Below are 19,008 nucleotides of genomic sequence, written 5' to 3' on the forward strand. Positions count from 1 at the left end.
AATATCAACTTAACAGAGTGGAAAGAGAATAAAATGCTTATTAAATGGTGTAAGAGTAGTTATAGATAAATAATTAAAATGGCTTGCCTGTTTTATTCTTGGAAATATCAGTTGGAACTTGGAACAGATATAAAATGGCCTGCCTGTTTTCAAGGCTAATCTGTCTTCTTTCAAAAAATTAATCAGGAAAGTACTACAATCTATGAACGTTCGTATTTCGTAACACTGAAGCAATACTGTTCAAAAAAATTGAATAATGAAAAATCTACTATCTATAGCATACAACAGTTACAAAATTGTGCCAATGCTACTAGTTTGAATGATGTTGAATAAACTGGTTGCATAGTTGGAAATGCCGCATCCAGTAACTTTATGCACGAACTGAAACAAGAACTTCAACTCCTCGAGTAGTATTTTTTCGTAGGAAACAAACATACACAGCAGCGCATAGTTCAATGAGGTAGGTGTTCTCATCAGTGGTACCAAGAAGAGCAGCCTAAAGTTAGCCATCTTAGTGCAGAATATAGCAGGCGCTCAATCATACTGGTGGCTGCCATGTCCCTGGTTTGAAGGATGCTCCAGATCCTGTTGGTTCCAAGGACCTGAAACAATGTTAAAGTACTGTAAATTAATATTTTTTGGCAAACTACAGAATTTCTTCGAGTGAACAAGCAGACCCCTTGCTTGTTTCCTTGCCAATTATAAATTAAAAGTCTATCCAATCAACCAAATAGATGAATTGGACACAACCAAAATTTTATTTCCGACTGTACTCTACAAGTAAGGCACCCTGGTAAAAAATCAAAATAGAAGAAAACTTACTCTGGATGCTCCGTAGTAAGTTTCTCTTCCTCTGTTTGTATAGAGTTCCTATAAATATCAAACGCAGTATAATGAAAACAATGAAACTACACCAAACATCTGATATGCACCCACCCAAGCCGAAATTCCCAATTTATTAAATGCTTACTACTAATAGTTTCAACTTCACTAGACTTAAACTAGTCACTGCATGAGAATGGACCCACCTATATCTTCCGGTGCTGCCATCTACTACCCCTTCCTCTTGCCCGTCACCTTGCATATGAACAAGGAACACAACAATCAAATACTGGTCATACAAATCTATCGTAAGTAAAAGCCTCAATATACCAGGCGGAAAGAAGGTCTTACAGCAGCTTAAAAACATAAGAAGCCAATCCTTAAATTATGTTTTCATTGATAGCTTTTCTGTGTTTTTTGTAAGTGCTGTCAGTAGAAATTTGTGATATGATAACTTCTACTGTCTTCAGTAAATGACTAAATGTAGCAAGTGTAAGACTTAATTTGTCCAACTTAGAACTCATTCATGTTGCTGGTTTGTCAAAGATTCTATTATCATAAATATAACACCAAACAGATATGTTGCAAGTTGTGATACCAATATGAAGTTAGAGACATATATATTTTCACAAAATATTTTAACGTATTAACATGCTCGTTCTGTGTCCGCATTAAGTTTTTGCATTAGTTTGAAAACGTGCCCAATGTGGATAACCTCAGGAGTTACAGTGTATGATATAAAGCAATACTCCTCCTTTTGCTGTACTAGTCTTCGTTTCATCACATAAATTCATTTCATCATTCTCCAAACTAGAACAGCAAACCCTTTGTTATCCCGACCCTGGACCCTCTCCCTAGGTGCTGACGGGTGTTCAACCCAGGTCTATGGTAACAATTCTCACAAACTCACATCGGCTACCTTAACTAAGATTACAGACATTCTACAAGAATATGTAGTAATTCAGCATGGCATGAGAAGATGATTCTAGTCTAAGTACCTTTGGAAGAAGCAGTTGGATATTGTTGGATGAAACTTTTTAAGTCTGGACCTCCAACTTTACCTAGTCAAAAGCACAAATATGATTAAAATTATTATATATAAGAAGAATAAGTGCTCCCAAAAAAGAAACAAAGGCTACTTAAGCAATAAAATTAAATAAAGATTGACTTGGCAGAATTGTTCTGGTAAATAACTGACCAGTTCTCATTCTTTGTCGACTACTTCCCACTTTGGCCTTCTTTTCCTCTTCCTCTTTCTTGAGAACTTCATGAAAAGTGCAGTTGAGTCTTTAGATAATGCCAAACACATGATATTCGCATAGACCATCACTTAAATTTTCAGCAAAAGCAACTTCAACGAATCTCAGGGAAAAAAATATGAAATAATAAGCCGTAGTTGCAAATTGCAATACATACATAATGATTTCGGAATGACCATGTATGTAGTAAATTTACTCTATGTCACCAAGAAAGATACACGGCCATTGGCTGATTAGATGTGTACCTAAATATTATTCCACCTTGTGGATTACATAAAGTTTATTATAAATGTGGCTTATGATGCTTTATTCGACCATGAATCACAGAACTACAGAAGGTATTCCTACATATCCCAATTGCGTAGAAACATATGTATAGAAAATTTTGGATTTTAGGGTTCTGTAAACATCGCAAGCTAAATGGACTTTGACTACCGAGAAAGAGGTACACAAATGCAGACAAAAAAGTACAAAACACAACGAAATGCAGGTATCTGCGTTCTACGTAAGTTAAGTATGCATATGTTCCTCTCATTTTCTACTTCTAGGACTTTACATGCCTTAGAACAGATCACACAACCATTCTTTTTTAGGCTTACATCCACCCTCCTTGACCTATCCATTCGCCACATCGTCTCAATATCAGCAGCCTCCCACTTATTTATAAGGCACCAACTGTATAGGCTTTATGTGGCACGTCACCGAATCAGGAGAATTCCAGACTCTCCTTCCTGGTACCAATTGTAACTACGAACTGGTACCTTACGTTCTAGAAATAACTCTTGGCATCAAGATTGAATTTTCTGATTTCTTTATGAAGAAGATTATAAAAGATGTGAATATATTTTCTCCTCCCTCTAGTTCACTGACTGGTATATCTGTCAAAAATTTAGTTCGTCTCAAATTTGACCGCCTCATTTAACACATTCCATTGAAAAGCTTTTCTGATAACTCTTAACAGGTTTTCCGAAAGATATTCGACCGTTAGATGAATAATTATGTAAACAAGGAAGAAGGGCCAGAAAGTTGAAGCAAACAGCACATATGACAAACACAGCACAATGGAAAAGGGATACATACGAGCAACATTGAGTTTAACACGTTCACGACGTGCTTCCATCTCGGACATTTCCTGAAAGTTTGAATCAGCCTAAATATCAGATAACAAGAAAAAAGTTGCTCGAACAGGACGTAAACAAGTTGAAACACTATAAATATACATTGCAGTTGGTAACAACAATACATAGTCAAAATTTTGACACGAGTATGACAAGGAAAAATGGGAATACATGGCTAGTCCATGGAGTTTGGTAATAACGCTAGTGTCTAACACAAGTACTTCACCTCTTTAGAATGAACCATAGAAAACTACCTACTAGTACTTGTAAAAAAGAGCAACCGTGGATACTTCATCAAGGATGTCTTGGGCATTAAGAGCAATAAGATGTTACTTAGGAAAAAAATACTAATATATATTCAGTAAAAACATGTCAACAACGAGGAAGTTATAGGCCTAAGTGGTTTTAGTTTCTTGATGATGATGAAGACCGAGAACAATCATGGTTGCTCAAACTTTGGTTAACAATACACTTCAGATGCATGATTTGACCAGTCTTAAGATTGAAAGAAGACAAATTAACATGTGAAAATGGTCCGACACAAAATTTTATGTATTTGTCAACGCTTAGTTGAAATCTCGAGTTACCATAATTTACAATTAGAGACAAAGAAAGAGAGAAACTCGCACAGTGATGCCTTCATCCACACTTATTGGCAACAAATGAGTACCAACTGACATCATAAAGAGCTTAAATGCCTTCTAATAAGACTGATTCCTTTTCTATTTGAAGATATAATGTTCTGAATTAGGGAAAAAAATGGTGGAGTTGAAAATAGATTGCTTCCATCTGACCTCAGGAGTTGGAGCTATCTTTCGCTGACCATTTAACCAGCATATCCACTCAACTACAATAAAATATAACCAGTGCATATTAAAACCACTAAAAAATGAAGAAATCTTTTTAAATGAGGTTTTCTGCATAACTACGTGAAAATTAGACCAAGTATATAACCCTTGTGCCTAACTTTCCAGCTACTGGTTATAGCATGTTCCCACGAACGAGAGAAACAGAAAGGAATTAACATTTCCATTGTAAGCATACCTGGAACTGAGGTAGGATCTTCTTCTCCTTTGAATATCACCCATCGTTTTTCTTTCACTAGTAAATCAAACAAAAGGTCAAACACAGTCGGCCACCTATTGTAATTTGAGGAATAGATAAACCCATATGCTCATCAAACAATAGCATGAAATATTTGTAATTATATAACGTGTAACAAACCAAGATGGTCCTTTTGATATTTATGCACAAGTATCACAGTATATAAGATCAAATCAAACCAAGAAAATCTGAATATGCATACAAACTTGCTAACAATATACATCAAAAAACAATTAAGCCAGACAGAAGATAATCTGGTTGAAAACGTTAAGATGTCAACAGTCCCAAAGTTTTACTAATTTGCTAGAATTCCTGTTCAGTTTTCTATTTTCCTTATATGCCACGAACGACTGCCAATGAAATTAAGATATTCGAGCCTAAATGTGTCTCAACAGTCTGCAGTATAAAAACCCTCCATACTTTCAGCTTACAATGTCCATTTCCAACACGACAAACCTGTCGAAGTAAAATGTTCTATACATAATCTTTTCAATTCCTTTAGCTCTATTGAGCATATACCCATTTAAAACACAACATCATATATCAGCTAAATATTCTTTACATGATGCCTCAGTAAACCAGTCCAACAACAAATGTTAACAAATTAAATTTCAGACCTTAATTGTGCAAATTATAAAGTAACACCCATGACTCAAAACAAAAGTGAAACAGGCACTTACAATTTCCATCAATATCATGTTTTCTAGTGAAGTATTTATTCCCAGCTTTATCTACACCCGCAAATGTTTTTGAGCTGAACAAACCAGCAATCCTTGAAAATAACTTCGACATTTATGTGGAAATCATTTTCACCGGAAAACTGGAAATTTCTCAAAATGTTGAAATTTAGTTGCAAAATAGTTCGGACCATTTGTGGCCCATGGGTTATATGGTCAGCCCATTTATTAAAAATACCCATTTGAAATCATAGCCCATGCCAACAGTTCGAAATATCAGCATGCCGACCCTTAAAAGCCTGGCAACTTATGGTGGTGATAGAGAATTGGCCTTCTAAAAGCCTGGCAATAGTGCTTGGACTTCTCTGAACTCTCTGAATTCTAAGTTCATTTATATGATTTTTTGTAGAGATCACTTCTACATTACTGTGGATTTGTCACATGAGTTTTCCTATTCCAAGATTGTAACTACTAATCGAGTAAGCGGAGCGAACGATCTTGGCAGAAATGGGGGTTATGTGGACAAAAATCAAGTTGGTTGGTTTTTGTCTGTCTGTCCTCTTCTCTTCTGTTTTTTCTCTTCGCCCCTCTCCCTCTCGCCTCTCGCCTCTCCATTTCCCTCTCCCTCTCCACGCACTCTAAATCTCCACTCCTCCCTCTCCCTCTCCGCTCACACCACCCCCACTGCTTAACAGTATACTAGTGTAAGTACACAATCTATTGATGAGAAATAATATTTTGGGAAGGTACTTAGGCGCTACATAGTAGAATCATCCGGGGATTTGTTGCAAATTATAGACATACTTGATCACAAGCTTGATAATGACAACACCATCTTTCATGTCGTTGTTGATTACTTGATTTCCAAGTCTTTAAGTGGGACGAGACTGCAGTTATGTGGACAGTGGACTAAAGTAAAGAGGTTATGCGGACAAACATTGTTTCATACTTCCTGGTTGCAAATCAAATTGTATGTAGCTACTTTATTAACCAAGACTATGACACACGCCGCTGCATGATCGAATGTCTACAACTTGGAAGATGGCAGTATTGAACTACAGTACCCAATTGAAACCAGGTCCAGTCCAGCCTATAGAATCTTTCCTGGGCCAGAGCCTACTAGTGTCTTGAAGTGTGGGCCGAGGGAGGGACCCACGTAAAATACCTTAACTGACATCGCGAACTTTAAGGAAAACAACGTCCGGATTACGCTCTCATTCCGTTCCTCATTCTCTGAACCTTTCACAAATCTAAGAAAAACTTTCATATCACAAAAACTGAAAACAAACAAAGAAGAGAAGACAACGTTGTTTCTAACACAATGATGGAGTAAGAACTCTCATTTTCTTTTTTTTTACGTTGGCATGGTTTGCACTTTGCATGCATGTGTTAACTTTGAGTGTTTTTTTTTGTGAAGAGAAAATAACATCCCAGAGCATGTGGAAGAGGTAAGAGAGTCCGAGTCGATAATAGACAAGATAACTGAGAAGATTCATGGTGGACATTCTTCTTCGTCTTCTGATTCTGAAAGTGAGAAAAACTTGCCATCTGAACCGAAGAAGACTCGTTTGTTTGGAAGGGAGAAGCCTGTTCACTCTGTTCTTGGTGGTGGAAAATGTATAACTACTAACCCCCTTTTATTTTTACGTGGTTTATATATGTTTGTAATATCGGTGATGTGATTGTGTGATGCTTACAAATCTTCAATGTTCATGCTGTTGCTAGATTTATTATTCATGATATATATATTTTAAAGAAATTAAAAATATTTCTAAGGTCTCCGTTGATTGGTATTTGGATTGAGATAGTAGAAGGCATTTCAATTGTGTTTCATTGGCATCGATTGCATTATTTTTTTTGTTTGAGGCTAATGCATTGAAGTTTAAGAAATTAAATGGTGTTTTATGTGAATGTTATGTAATTAGATGTGAATCTGAAATTAAAATGAAGAAAGAGAGAGTTTGGAATTGCTGATATATGTAATTAAGACTGAAGGAGATACTTCATTACCTCTCTGTTTTCTAATCTATTATGGTGAAAAATATGCTGTCTTGAGAAAAAAATTGACAGTTAAAACTATAATTGAAGCTATATGATTTCCAAGCTGTGATAAATTTTTGACCATGTCCTTAAACATTCGACACGTAGAACTCAATGAATATTGAACTCATATGTTGTGTCTAAAATGGATGCTCAGTTGAAACTGTTTGGTCAATCTGTTCTGATCGATGTTTATTTTCCTTTTTTGTGGAGAATTTTCTTACTATTATCTTTATTATATGACCGAGTGTTCTGTTTTCAGCGGCTGACATTTTACTGTGGAGGGACAAGCAGATAGCGGCTGGCATACTTGTTGGTGTTACTGTCATATGGCTGCTTTTTGAGTGGCTAGGCTATCATCTGCTTACTTTTGTTTGCCATTCTCTTATACTTTCTCTGGCGGTATTATTCCTTTGGTCCAATCTATCTTCTTTTGTTAACAAGTGAGTTTTTTCCTCCACATTTACTTTCACATTTAATTGTATTGTTTTTTATGCTCTGTCATATGTATGTATGTTCTTGGGCACAAAACTTTTCTTTCCCACTTTCTGGAATTTTGGCACTCATATCTGGTAAAACAATGCATATTTGTATTGTATTTTTTTTTTCGGTACTAGTTCTTTATATAATGGAATTGAACATGTTCTCTATTTTCAGCTATTTATGGGTTTAGAGTTAGATCTTCATTGTTGTTGCCATGCAACACTGTTTTGGGTTTTTTTTGGCTAAGTGAGCAGATTGTATTGATATGTTGAAATATACATAAGTACATTACACATCAGGTTGGTTGATTATGCAACACTGTTTTGGTGGTTCTTTTTATGTTGAAAATGGCCATTTTAACCTGTAGTTGTATCAGTTGGCATTTTATATGAAATACAGTGTTGATGGCACTTGTTCTTTTTGATCTCCTCATTCTCTCTTTTTGTTTGTTCAAAGTTACTCTCTTCCATTTGGGGTTGTCTGTATTACGAAAATATACTGGGAGTTTGGGATCACCGGAGACCTTGTGTTTCACTTCATGAATAATCAGAACTTAATTATTTTCATTTGGTTTGAATCCCGGTTGAACCATTTACTTGTATTGGTCCTTCCAAGTTTTCCATGTCCTTCTTTATTAGGTACTAAATATTGATATCTTGAATTCCCCCTTTCCGTGTAGGTCTCCTCCAAAATTTCCTGAGATCGTTTTACCAGAAGACCTCTTTGTAAGCATTGCTCTGTCCATGAGGTATGAAATTAATCGTGCCTTTACAACCTTCAGAGAGGTGGCTTCTGGAAAGGACTTGAAGAAGTTCCTTAAGGTATCTTATCTTAATAAATTTCGTACTTCCATCCAAGCCTAATATTATGGGCCTTGTACCTTGATAACGTAAAAGCAACTCATGTTTGTGCAGGTGATTGCTACTCTGTGGGTGCTTTCTGTTATTGGCGGTTGGTTCAATTTCCTGACCCTTGTCTACATAGGTCAGTTTCAGAACTATCTTGTGTTATTGTAACTACAAGTTATAGAATGTAATTATGATATTTACAAAAACTAGTAATGTGAACTTGGTAAATGTTGACCTGTGGTATAATATTACTGGTTGATTATTGAATTAATCAATCCCTAGGAAATTTTGACTGCAAACTTTCTTCATGTTTTCTTCGGTTTGATTAAATGTCAGTCTGCCCTGTTAGAAATCATTTGTTTTATTTTTGTTTAAAGAGGTAATTATGATATATAGTTATTTAAAAATATATCCTAAATAGAACCAGGTTGCATTTCTTATATTGAGTTACAGACTTTTTCAGCTTATTTAAAAATATATCCTAAATAGAACCATGATATATAGTTATTTTTGTTAAGCTATCCGTGCCTCACAGTGGCATAGAAAAATGTGTACTGATGCTCTCAGCTCTTTCTCCTAATATGGGTTCTTTGTTGGTTCAGTGTATGTGATACTGCATACAGTGCCATTGCTATATGAGAAGCATGAAGACCATGTCGATACTTTGGCAGAGAAGGCAATGGTTGAAATCAACAAGCAATATGCAGTGTTGGATGAGAAGGTTCTCCAGAAACTTCCTAAGTACCCGTTTACCAAGGATAAGAAGCAACACTAACTGAGAAGCAAAAATGCATTTCTACAGTGTCGTGGACAAAAGAGTTCTATATTTTCTGTTCTGAACATTTTACATTGCTGTACTAGTATAATATTAGTAGAAAAGGGGTACCATTTGTAGAGTGGTACTTTTTTGCTCGATCCCCAATTAGTATTTTTGTCGGTTGCGGTTCTATATGATAATCACATTGTAATGAATTTAGTTATCCAAAGCTGTGTACTGAGTTGCCGAATGGAAGAGGTTTTAAATGTTGTGTTTTCTTATGACTGTCCATGATAGCTTACTCCAAACTTCGTTTCATGATAACTAGTCAACTTTATCATGATTTCTGTTTCTGTTTTTCTGTTCTCCGCGTGTGTTCTGTTTTTTTGAGCTTGACTCAAAGCCAACCCACTTAACTTGCATTCAGGCTCACTTTTCCTGCTTTCGCGAACAAATAACCACCGTTACATAGGAGAGATCCAAGAGCTGTGGAGAGATGTCTACAAGTTACAAGTATCGATGGGAAGCAATATCTGCTTCAAGTACCTGCCTTTGGGAATAAGGTTATTTCTGAAGTCTAATGGTATTTAGAAAGTTTGGATGTGCTGCATGTGCAATGAGAAATTTTCTGATTCTGGATTGCATTTTCAACATGTTGAGGATGCACTTGAGGACGAGGTTATCTCCCCAACTTAATTCTTCTTGCCTGTAAGAGTCATTAGTGATGGGGAATCAATGATTGTTAATGGAACTTGGAAACCAATACACACGTCTGCTGCTGTGTCCATACATGAAAAGTATAAAAAGAAACTCAGCACAGACGCGCAATCTGAAGAGCAACAGGAGGAGGCAGAGGAATACATTGGTAAGAGGACGGGTAGGAAGTTTTTCTTAGGAAGCACCCAAGCAGAATTTGGATTCGCCGTTGAATTTAAGTTGGAAGACGATGATTTGACCAGCATTGCGAATTCTTGTTCTGAAAGCTACTTCAGACGTTCTTATAAAATGAAATCAGTAAATATCACGCCTGAGCATTCTTTGATAAGTCTCACTACTGACATTTCTTCTACAGAATATTATAAGTAGGGGGTTTTGGCAGAGCGGTATCTTGCTGACGTATGGATGGAACTTGGAAGACGCATTCAACAGAGCGAGTGATTTGGAGGTGGGCTTATCAGTACTTTCATTTGTACAAGGTACTGCGCAATAAGGTCCATACTAATTTTTCTGTGATCTCCCTTTGCTCTTGCTCTGCTGCTCCTGAAAACTCATGGAAACACAGAATTTGGAGCTCAATATCAACTCTTTGCTGCTGAATATTGGCTCTGGTGAAGTCTTATATATATTTGGGTCCTCACTAAATTTTTTTGGCCTGCTGCTGGGTAATACAGGCCTTATTTATAATATATATATGTATGTGTACTTATCTTGGTTCTTGCAATATATCCAGGCACATCTGGAGGGACATGCGGGAAAAGGTGCCACAGAGAAATCATAGGCTGTAGCGGAAGAGACTTTTGCTCAATTCACACCTGAAGCCAAACAGACTCTTACAGTGAGAAACAATCTGTCAGAAATTAGGCAAGGGTATCCTAAGAACAAGATGGAGAATCAAAAGAGGAAGACGAAGTTAATACAGAAGCAAGGCGGCAAAGGCTATCAACGAACTAAAAGAGTACAAACATTAACTATAACATAGTGTGATAGTGAACAATCAGGATAAGTAAAACTGATCAAATCGTACTAACTGTTTGTGAAGGAGAAAACTGATCAAATCGTACTAACTGTTTGTGAAGGAGCTGCTACATTCCCTTTTGGTTTTCCATGAAACGGTCCGAATTTCTGATCATATATGCAATGCAACAGATTCATACCTCTTATCTGATCAAAGAAGTATTAAAGTTTCCCTACTCTACTCCAGTTTAGTCTTATGAATCTTCTAATAGTATCTTTTACTTATCATTGAATCGCAAGGGAAGAAGGGAATTTTTGGAAAATTCAAAGGTCACAGATGGTACAACAATGCTATTTTCTATGCTCTTGTCTAAGTTACATATTAACTCTGCCAAATTAGACTAGAAATACATGCCGTGATTTGAACACAAGGAGGAGGAAGTATTTTATCTCATGCTTTTGGGGTGCTAGATCCTGGAGGAAGGAAACTCTCCCACCATCCTGACTCATATTTTGGATAGGGTGCCACCCATTTTTCTGGCTTCTTGAACTCTATTTTAGTTGGGTTTGAGGCTAATGCATCTTCTAGGCTGTCAGCTTCAAAGCTTTCAAACAAAACTCGATCCAGTCTCAGCTTCATGAATCTGCATATCCGTGATATTTCAAGACAATACATTAGTCAGTTAGAAACTTAAATGATGATGATTGGATATTTTATATCCCAAGAAACCAATAAGTTACCCCAAAAAATAAGAAAAAACTCAAGAAACCAATAAATGATTACCCAGAGACTTGTATAAACAGTTCATTTTCCAGTATTTTCAGTACTGCCTCAGTAGTACACAATAATTTCAATAATGGTTTCAGGCCTCTTATTTGCCATAACATCATGTAAAGTATATGGCAATTTTGTTTTGGTATGCAAAACTGGCTGGGGTTTACAAAAGGCTTTCACTTCTGGTCCATATGATGTTAGATTTGATATTGTTCAACTCAAACAAACATCTGATTCTATCAGAGGTAAAAATTAATGCAGCAGAGGAGATTATGATACTATCAGGAGATACCAGATTAAAACTCTTATGATCATGCACTGTTACATAGGATAGGGTAGAAACCACCTTCACCCATTCAGAGAAATATGCGGAATCAGAACTTACGTCATCCAAGTGCCATTTGTTGAAACCAAAGCAACCGCAGGCCTCTTTAATCTCTTGGCAATATTTGGAAACTTATCCAAGAACTTTGGTTCGATTACTAGCCAAAAATCCTGCTCCATGTTACGTTCTCCAAAAAGTCGCAGCCGTTCGCACAATTGTTCCTGAAAATGTTCCTCTTCATCCAGCATGAAATTTGCATTTGCAACGACAAAGTAATATTTCTTCGTTAGTTCCTGGAAAATCAAACCCGATTACTAAGAAAAATGACCAACCAAAATTAGTAGTACTAATCACAATATATATGTTTCAAAACTAGTGGAAGTTATAGTATTCACATTTACAACATATAACTTAAATCGGTGTATGGAAGAAAATCACCAGTTTGTGTGGTTTCACTCATTGCCGTCATTTAATTACGATTATACTTGGGAGGAGTCTGCTTAAGAATAAAGTTTGTGGACTAGAGATAGCAACACAGAACAATATGAAAGACATCCTTTGATTGATAAATGTAGTGTAGCAGCAGGTTCTATCCTAATAATAACTAAGTTCGACTTTCGTACTAATTTCCTAAGGATCAATTCGAGGATCAAGAACTTTAAAGTTTTGAACATAATTCTGAATTATATGCATAGGCTAAGCATACAATATTTCTCCCCCTTCTGCTGCTAAATGGCCTCCTTACTTGATGAGTTAAAATGACACATTTGAATACTAAATGATGTATGCACTATAAGTTTACGAATTACCTCAACTTATTCTAGTGATTCCCAAGACAAAACACAAGTGCAAAACTCAAAGCAATGTAAAAATGTAAATAATTTGCCGAATTTCGACAAGTAGTGCTAAACTGGTACTGCGTAATTATGATAATTGAACAACTGCACAAAGTAGCATACATGCATAGAAAGAAAGAATAAGAGTGTACCTTCTCAGCTGGGTCAGAGGAGCCAAGCTGACTGGACTCAACAGCAACAGAAGTTCTAAAATTCTTCTTCTTATTGAGTAACATTGACTTGGGTATCAGACCACCTTTATAGTTGCAAGAATTAGTATTGGAAAAGAACAAAGAAGGAGATCTTTGTAGTGCACTTCTCTCAGTTTGGTAAGTGGGTGCAGCTAAACTTGCACAAGAACCAAATGAGAGAATTGCTGGAGGTAACATTGTTTTGAGTGTGAGAGTGTAACCAAGATGGTTCAGTATGCAAAACCCGCTATGAGAGTATCCTATAGCAAGATGAAGAGAGAACCTTATCTCTCAAGTACAAGATTTGCAAAATCCAGTTGCCATGATCAGTTGGTGGACCCCATATTTGTTCATGGGTTGGCCAATTTTTATAGCATGGGCTTCCATACATGAAACTAAAGCCTAGTCCAGGAGTTCCAAGGTTATTTTTATTATTAGTTTTTTAATGCCCAAATGAACAGTTCTTTGTTTCCGCTGGTTTTCAACGATTAATTCCTATGTAATAACTATTGAGTAGACTGAGAATTCAAATTACTTCGGAGCTACACATTCTTGTGTCCTACTCCACCATCTTAGATTCTTAGTTGTTTGAATTGGCCGTACATGGTGTTACTTGTAACTTTGTAAGTCGACATAGCTGCCATTATAGGGCCGGGTCTCGAACCTCTTATATATATATCCTTAAAAAAAACACTGAATTGATACATTCTTGTCGAGAAAAATTGTGGAACCCATGGAGATATATCCATTTCGGTCACCTGACTACCCGATTTCGGATACATGTTGGATTGTTGGGCACTTGGGCTGTTACGTTGGGAGAGCTACCTTAGAATGTAACTCACTTTCAGGTATACACGAGTAGCGCAATGCATCAGCATATACCAAGGGAATTGAAGTCTTGTTGACACATTCCCAGAATGAGAACTTTTCCAATCAAGATTCCAAGTTTAAGTTACATTTTTTTAAAGTAAATCTAGATTGTAGTCTCAAGTCTTGAACCTTGACCATGTTACTATAATGTTGCAAAAATAAAATAAAATTTAATGTGCAACTTTTAAACTCTTAAATTTAACAAGCTTTCTCTAATATATATAAATTGGACAAATTCTCATTTCTCCAATTTCTTCTGCCAATTATCTATGCGTGACAACTGATCACTGTCCTTCTATAGTATTACAAATATGATCCTAAGAATCAGCTTATCGATTAAAAATAAAAATATTTCTAAGCGTGTCGTACGCGTATGTAAACGCTTTCAAGGTTGTGTATGACTCTTTGAGTCGATCACACAACCATGCCAATTCACTCACGAGTCTAACGAGTCAACACATGGTATAAATGATTTTTTTTACAAAATTAACCACATACATATACTTGACCTAAAGCTATTTAACCACTCTTCCATGTCGATTTTTTTTTTAAGTTGATACAAAACTTAAATATGATATTATTGGGGTATCTGGCTGACATTTTAACTCGCCAAGTCGATTCCTAAGTTTCCGATCCGACTCGACTCAATGCAATTTGGATTTTGACCGAGTTTTGAGCTTTTGAACAAGGCCAACTTTCACCGTCAATTTCCTTCCAACACCCACATTAATCACATCTCGTCAAACACACCTCCCAGAAGTAAGTCATATAATAAGAAAACCCTCAAAAATATGATATCACGACACAAGTTAAGCACTTGGGGCGTTCAATGGTTCAAGTATTAAAATCTCTATTTAAACCCCTTCGCCAACACCACCATCAATAAATCACTTCTCATCTCCGTCCTCAAAACCTTAAAATCTGTCACACAGTCACACAAACACCATGTCAAAGATGGAGGAAGTTTCGTTAAAGCCCAAAACCATCTCCGATCCCATGGAACTCGAGGCAGCTCACGACAAAAAACCCAGAAACAACAGACGCCGTTGTTGCTTGATAACAACGGCAACCATACTCTTATCCCAGATACTACTATTCACAATATTAGGACTCACCATCTTCAAAGTAAAAGACCCGACAACAACACTAGTATCAACAACAATATCCGGGGTGTCGCCACGGGTCGATCTCCCAACCTTAAAGGTTGAGATGAACATAACACTTGATCTCAAACTTTCAGTACACAACCCAAATCATTATTCTTTCAAACATGGTACTGGGTATAGCCAAGTGTATTATCAAAATGATGAAGTTGCTAACGTGGATATTGCACCGGGTAATATTGGTGAGAAAGAATCTAGTGGTATCGATGCTACGGTAATTGTTGCAGCTCAGAATTTTACTTCGAATACGAGTGGTTTGATTAGTGATGTGATGGCTGGCATGATGAGTTTTGATGTAGAGACTAGATTGCCTGGGAGAGTTAAGATTTTGTTTATAAAGAAACACGTGGTTACTATTTCTTGCCACCTTGCCACCTGGATGTTCAGCTTACTAATTTGACTGTTACTAGTCAAGTTTGTTACATGTAAGAGTAAAGCTAAGTTGTAAACAATTGATGATTTAGGGACGCGATTTATTCGTTATTATATTATTATAGAGTTTGATTACATGTATTTTGGCTGATTCAATACTTCCATGAGATGGTATATATGCTTGTGTTATACTTCAATGTTATTGTATGTGTCATGAGTGAGTGCACATGTATATCATTTTTAACTTTTAATATCTGCAGTTTTAGGAGTCTAGAACCTCATAGTTACCATTGTATATCTAGGATATATCCCAAAAATTACTGAATTGATACATTCGTGTCAAGAAAAATTGTGGAAAAAGGGTTAAAACCCATGTAGATATATCCGAAATACCCCATTACTAAGATTTTTGGATTCAGAGGGGGGAGGCCTTAGAATATAACTGACGGTAAATGTCTAAAAATTTACGTCAAGAATTACGGGTTGATTCTTAGCTCTTATGGCTAGATAATCAGGTAGGGGTGGTTTTGAGTGGTATTAATAGCTGAATGAGAAGATGCACGTAACTCTTAAGGATCGCTTTTATAGTCATTGAAGATGAACATTGGGTGTGACACGTGTATTGAGAAGTACAGATGTGCGGTCGAGATAGATGACATGTGCTTGTGAGAGGTGTATAGATAACAGCTAGTTGTAGGTCTATCTGATCTGGCATAGGATGTAACAATGGTGTTCTCCGTAATAATAGTGTAGGGTTGTAATGGTGCACGTATTACGGGCGGGAATGAGACTTAGAGATAAGATGGTAATGATGACAGTACACAAATGATGATGTCATGAGATGAAATCAAGTGATTAGTCACCGATCTATTGAGTATGCGAATATTGTTGAGTGCGCGAGTGTTGCTGGACGTGCGAGTGCGGTGGATATTCGTGTGTCTAGAGATCACGTTCTGTTAAGGGAGTCGTTGTGCATGCATGTCACGTCACTGAGGGGATGTCCCTTACACTCACTTTTAGCCTTTGAGACGTACACAAGAGTTGCGAATGCATCAGCATTTCCTGAAGCTGCTACGTACTCAGTATCATAGTAGAAAATATCGCGATATATATCGAGATATCATAAAAGGATACATAAATATCACGATATGCTCTTTGATATATTCAACTGTAAATATCGATGATATTTAGCGATATTTGGAGATATTTTGTGTAGTTAACATTTTATTTAATATTTATTATTATATTTCAAATAAATATAAATGATATATCATAATATATTAAAAAATATTCACAATATTCATGATATTTATCGATATTTTAGATATATCTACGATATTTGTATGTGAAATAATATCAAATATCCCCAAAAAAAATATATATATCCATAATATATATCCATAAATCACGAATCGATATTTTGACATATCCTGATATTTTATACTTTCTCAACAAGTCAACATATACCAAGGGAAATCATGTTGACCCTTTCCCAGATTGAGAACGTTTTCAACGAAGATTCCGATCTTAGTTTAGGTTACATTTTAAAGTAAATCTAGATGCTAGTCTCAAGTCTTGAATCTCGACCATGTTACTATAATCTTGCAAAAACAAATTAAAATTCACTGTGCAACTTCCACTCTCTTAAACTAAAGACTAAACAGGCTTTCTCTAATTTATCTATGCGTGTCAGCTGATCCTTGTCCTTCTAGAATAATACAATTATGATCGTTAGATCAGTTGATCGACTAAAAATAATTCCGAGCGTGTGTCATACTCGTATATAACGCTTTCAAAAAATGTGTAGACACCTTTTTCTCCCAGCACCCTCATTAATCACACCCCCGGTCCCACCAAGCCCTCCCCATATCCCACCACGTGTCCTAAAATCCTCAAGAAGTCCTATAACGAGAAAAGCCTCAAGACTACCACATCACGCAACGAGTCAAGCAGTTGGGCGTTCAAGCATTAAAATCTCTATTTAAACCTCTTCACCAACACCACATCTATAAATCACTTCACTTCTCATCTCCATCCTCAAAACTCTATTCCAAAACCATGTCAAAGGTGGAGGAAGTTTCGTTAAAGCCGAAAACCATCTCCGATCCCGAGGCAGCTCACGACAAAAAGCCCAGAAACAACAGATGCTGTTGTTGCTTGATAACAACGGCAATCATACTCTTATCCCTCATAGTCCTGTCCATAATATTAGCATTCACCGTCTTCAAAGTAAAAGACCCAACAACAACCTTAGTATCAACAAAAGTAACCGGGGTGTCACCACGTGTTGATCTCCCAACCTTAAAGGTTGAGATGAACATAACACTTGATCTCAAACTTTCAGTACACAACCCAAATCGTTATTCTTTCAAACATGGTACTGGGCAGAGTCTAGTGTATTATCAAAATGATCAGGTTGCTGTCGCGGATATTACAGCGGGTAATATTGGTGAGAAAAAATCTAGTGGTATTGATGCTACGGTAATTGTTGAAGCTGATAAGTTTACTTCGAATACACGTGGTTTGATTAGTGATGTGGCGGCTGGCACGATGAGGTTTGATGTATATACTAGGTTGCCTGGAAGAGTTACGCTTTTGGGGTTTATAAAGAGACACGTGGTTGCTACCTCTACTTGCCACCTGGATATTCAGATTTCTAATTTGACTGTTACTAGTCAAGTGTGCAAAAATAAAGCCAAGTTGTGATCGCGGTTGAGTTACTTGTATTTTCGGCTGATTCCAATACTTCCATGTAATGCATACATATACTTGTATTATAATTCGATTTCAATCTTATTTTATGCGTCATGAGTGCACATTCAGCCATCACATAGGTTAGCCATCACATAGGTTGTTGCTTGGTATATAAAAGGTGAAATCATTGGTATATAATTGGTATATAAAAGGTGAAATCATTATCTCGGAGTGGAAATTGACACTCTATTTGCTCAGATTGGGATGTACATGTACTCATTTACTAGTTAAACTAGACATTCGACTTCTTTTGTAGTGCAAATGATGCATCTTTGCCTGAAATGTTAAAGCCGTGTTAAGTTTGGGTTAAAAGTATTATTTCAGTTTGGGTTAATTAGGGTTTTTCCCCCACACACGATCAACTTGGTTTGATTTAACTTTCCCCAAAAATTGAAAATTATACAAATATTCTTATTATTTTCAAAAAGAAAATGTTCAATTTTAATTAGGTGGGGGCATTTATGTTATTTTCAGTTGTTTGATTTGAAAGTTAACGGTCAAACCAAATTGACCGTGTGTTTAGGGGAGAAACTCTAATTTTCCATCTAGTGGAGGAAAATCCTAATTGGCTCATCTAGTGGTGCCGTGGGGGATAACACTAGTTCACCCTTTCAGCTTTCCATCCCTTTCACATTTTGAACTGTACCATGGAATGTGGATGGAGCTTGGCTTAAATTCCCTTTCCAAGGTATGTTGGCTTCAGCTTTAATGTCAAACAATTGATTATTTCCCATCCCTGTTCGTTACAAGTCCAAGTCAATGACATGCCATGCTAATGAATTAAATGAAACAGCATGAAAACTTGAAAATTTAACCATGCTGTCTGTGAAGAGTTGACATTTAACTGTGAATGCTGAAGCTACTCTTCATACATTTTGACAAGAAACAGTTGTATTCAGATAGGTATTATATGAAGAGTCCTCTTCGTGGTCTTACCGTA

At 36.5% G+C, this 19,008-nt stretch overlaps 4 protein-coding genes across 6 annotated transcripts; 2 read left to right on the plus strand and 2 right to left on the minus strand.

Moving 5' to 3' along the window:
• Positions 1–234: 234 nt before the first annotated feature.
• Positions 235–5,139, minus strand: LOC147483726 (uncharacterized). Of its 3 annotated transcripts, none has more exons than XM_086580404.1 (9): positions 4,984–5,139; positions 4,244–4,300; positions 3,994–4,046; positions 3,162–3,213; positions 2,021–2,086; positions 1,821–1,883; positions 971–1,077; positions 823–870; positions 235–602 (listed from the first exon to the last, which is right to left on the minus strand). In XM_086580404.1, the coding sequence occupies exons 1-9, from the start codon at positions 5,093–5,095 to the stop codon at positions 474–476; spliced, it is 687 nt and encodes a 228-aa protein (XP_086436530.1). In that variant the 5' UTR covers positions 5,096–5,139; the 3' UTR covers positions 235–473. The 3 variants fall into 3 exon arrangements, with proteins under 3 accessions (XP_086436530.1, XP_086436531.1, XP_086436532.1); XM_086580405.1 differs by having other exon boundaries at positions 1,029–1,077; positions 4,984–5,137; XM_086580406.1 differs by lacking the exon at positions 823–870 and having other exon boundaries at positions 1,029–1,077; positions 4,984–5,138.
• A 2,343-nt stretch (positions 5,140–7,482) lies between these two features.
• Positions 7,483–9,386, plus strand: LOC147483727 (reticulon-like protein B1). The gene is made up of 4 exons (XM_086577953.1): positions 7,483–7,592; positions 8,183–8,324; positions 8,418–8,487; positions 8,954–9,386. The coding sequence occupies exons 1-4, from the start codon at positions 7,534–7,536 to the stop codon at positions 9,124–9,126; spliced, it is 444 nt and encodes a 147-aa protein (XP_086434079.1). The 5' UTR covers positions 7,483–7,533; the 3' UTR covers positions 9,127–9,386.
• A 1,734-nt stretch (positions 9,387–11,120) lies between these two features.
• On the minus strand, positions 11,121–13,340 carry LOC147483728 (protein YCF54, chloroplastic-like). The gene is made up of 3 exons (XM_086577952.1): positions 12,871–13,340; positions 11,943–12,175; positions 11,121–11,426 (listed from the first exon to the last, which is right to left on the minus strand). Exons 1-3 carry the CDS (start codon positions 13,105–13,107, stop codon positions 11,234–11,236), a joined length of 663 nt encoding a protein of 220 aa, XP_086434078.1. The 5' UTR covers positions 13,108–13,340; the 3' UTR covers positions 11,121–11,233.
• A 3,906-nt stretch (positions 13,341–17,246) lies between these two features.
• LOC147483729 (uncharacterized) lies at positions 17,247–18,130 on the plus strand. The gene has a single exon (XM_086580407.1). It carries the CDS (start codon positions 17,373–17,375, stop codon positions 18,018–18,020), a length of 648 nt encoding a protein of 215 aa, XP_086436533.1. The 5' UTR covers positions 17,247–17,372; the 3' UTR covers positions 18,021–18,130.
• Positions 18,131–19,008: the final 878 nt, after the last annotated feature.

The sequence above is a fragment of the Coptis chinensis genome, chromosome 8 (genome assembly GCF_015680905.1).
Source record: "Coptis chinensis isolate HL-2020 chromosome 8, ASM1568090v1, whole genome shotgun sequence".
Taxonomy (NCBI): Eukaryota; Viridiplantae; Streptophyta; class Magnoliopsida; order Ranunculales; family Ranunculaceae; genus Coptis; species Coptis chinensis.

What these genes read in the sequence shown, in the direction of transcription:
- LOC147483729 (XM_086580407.1), top strand. Translation starts at nt 17,373, where the DNA reads ATGTCAAAGGTGGAGGAAGTTTCGTTAAAGCCGAAAACCATCTCCGAT.
- LOC147483728 (XM_086577952.1), bottom strand. Translation starts at nt 13,107, where the DNA reads ATGTTACCTCCAGCAATTCTCTCATTTGGTTCTTGTGCAAGTTTAGCT. An exon ending in CCTCTGACCCAGCTGAGAAG is followed by an intron (nt 12,176 to 12,870) that starts GTACACTCTTAT and finishes TTGATTTTCCAG; the next exon opens with GAACTAACGAAGAAATATTA. An exon ending in ACAAATGGCACTTGGATGAC is followed by an intron (nt 11,427 to 11,942) that starts GTAAGTTCTGAT and finishes ACGGATATGCAG; the next exon opens with ATTCATGAAGCTGAGACTGG.
- LOC147483726 (XM_086580404.1), bottom strand. Translation starts at nt 5,095, where the DNA reads ATGTCGAAGTTATTTTCAAGGATTGCTGGTTTGTTCAGCTCAAAAACA. An exon ending in AGATAGCTCCAACTCCTGAG is followed by an intron (nt 3,214 to 3,993) that starts GTCAGATGGAAG and finishes TCAAACTTTCAG; the next exon opens with GAAATGTCCGAGATGGAAGC. An exon ending in TCCAACTGCTTCTTCCAAAG is followed by an intron (nt 1,078 to 1,820) that starts GTACTTAGACTA and finishes TTCATATGCAAG; the next exon opens with GTGACGGGCAAGAGGAAGGG.
- LOC147483727 (XM_086577953.1), top strand. Translation starts at nt 7,534, where the DNA reads ATGTTCTTGGGCACAAAACTTTTCTTTCCCACTTTCTGGAATTTTGGC. An exon ending in AATTTTGGCACTCATATCTG is followed by an intron (nt 7,593 to 8,182) that starts GTAAAACAATGC and finishes CTTTCCGTGTAG; the next exon opens with GTCTCCTCCAAAATTTCCTG. An exon ending in CCTGACCCTTGTCTACATAG is followed by an intron (nt 8,488 to 8,953) that starts GTCAGTTTCAGA and finishes TTGTTGGTTCAG; the next exon opens with TGTATGTGATACTGCATACA.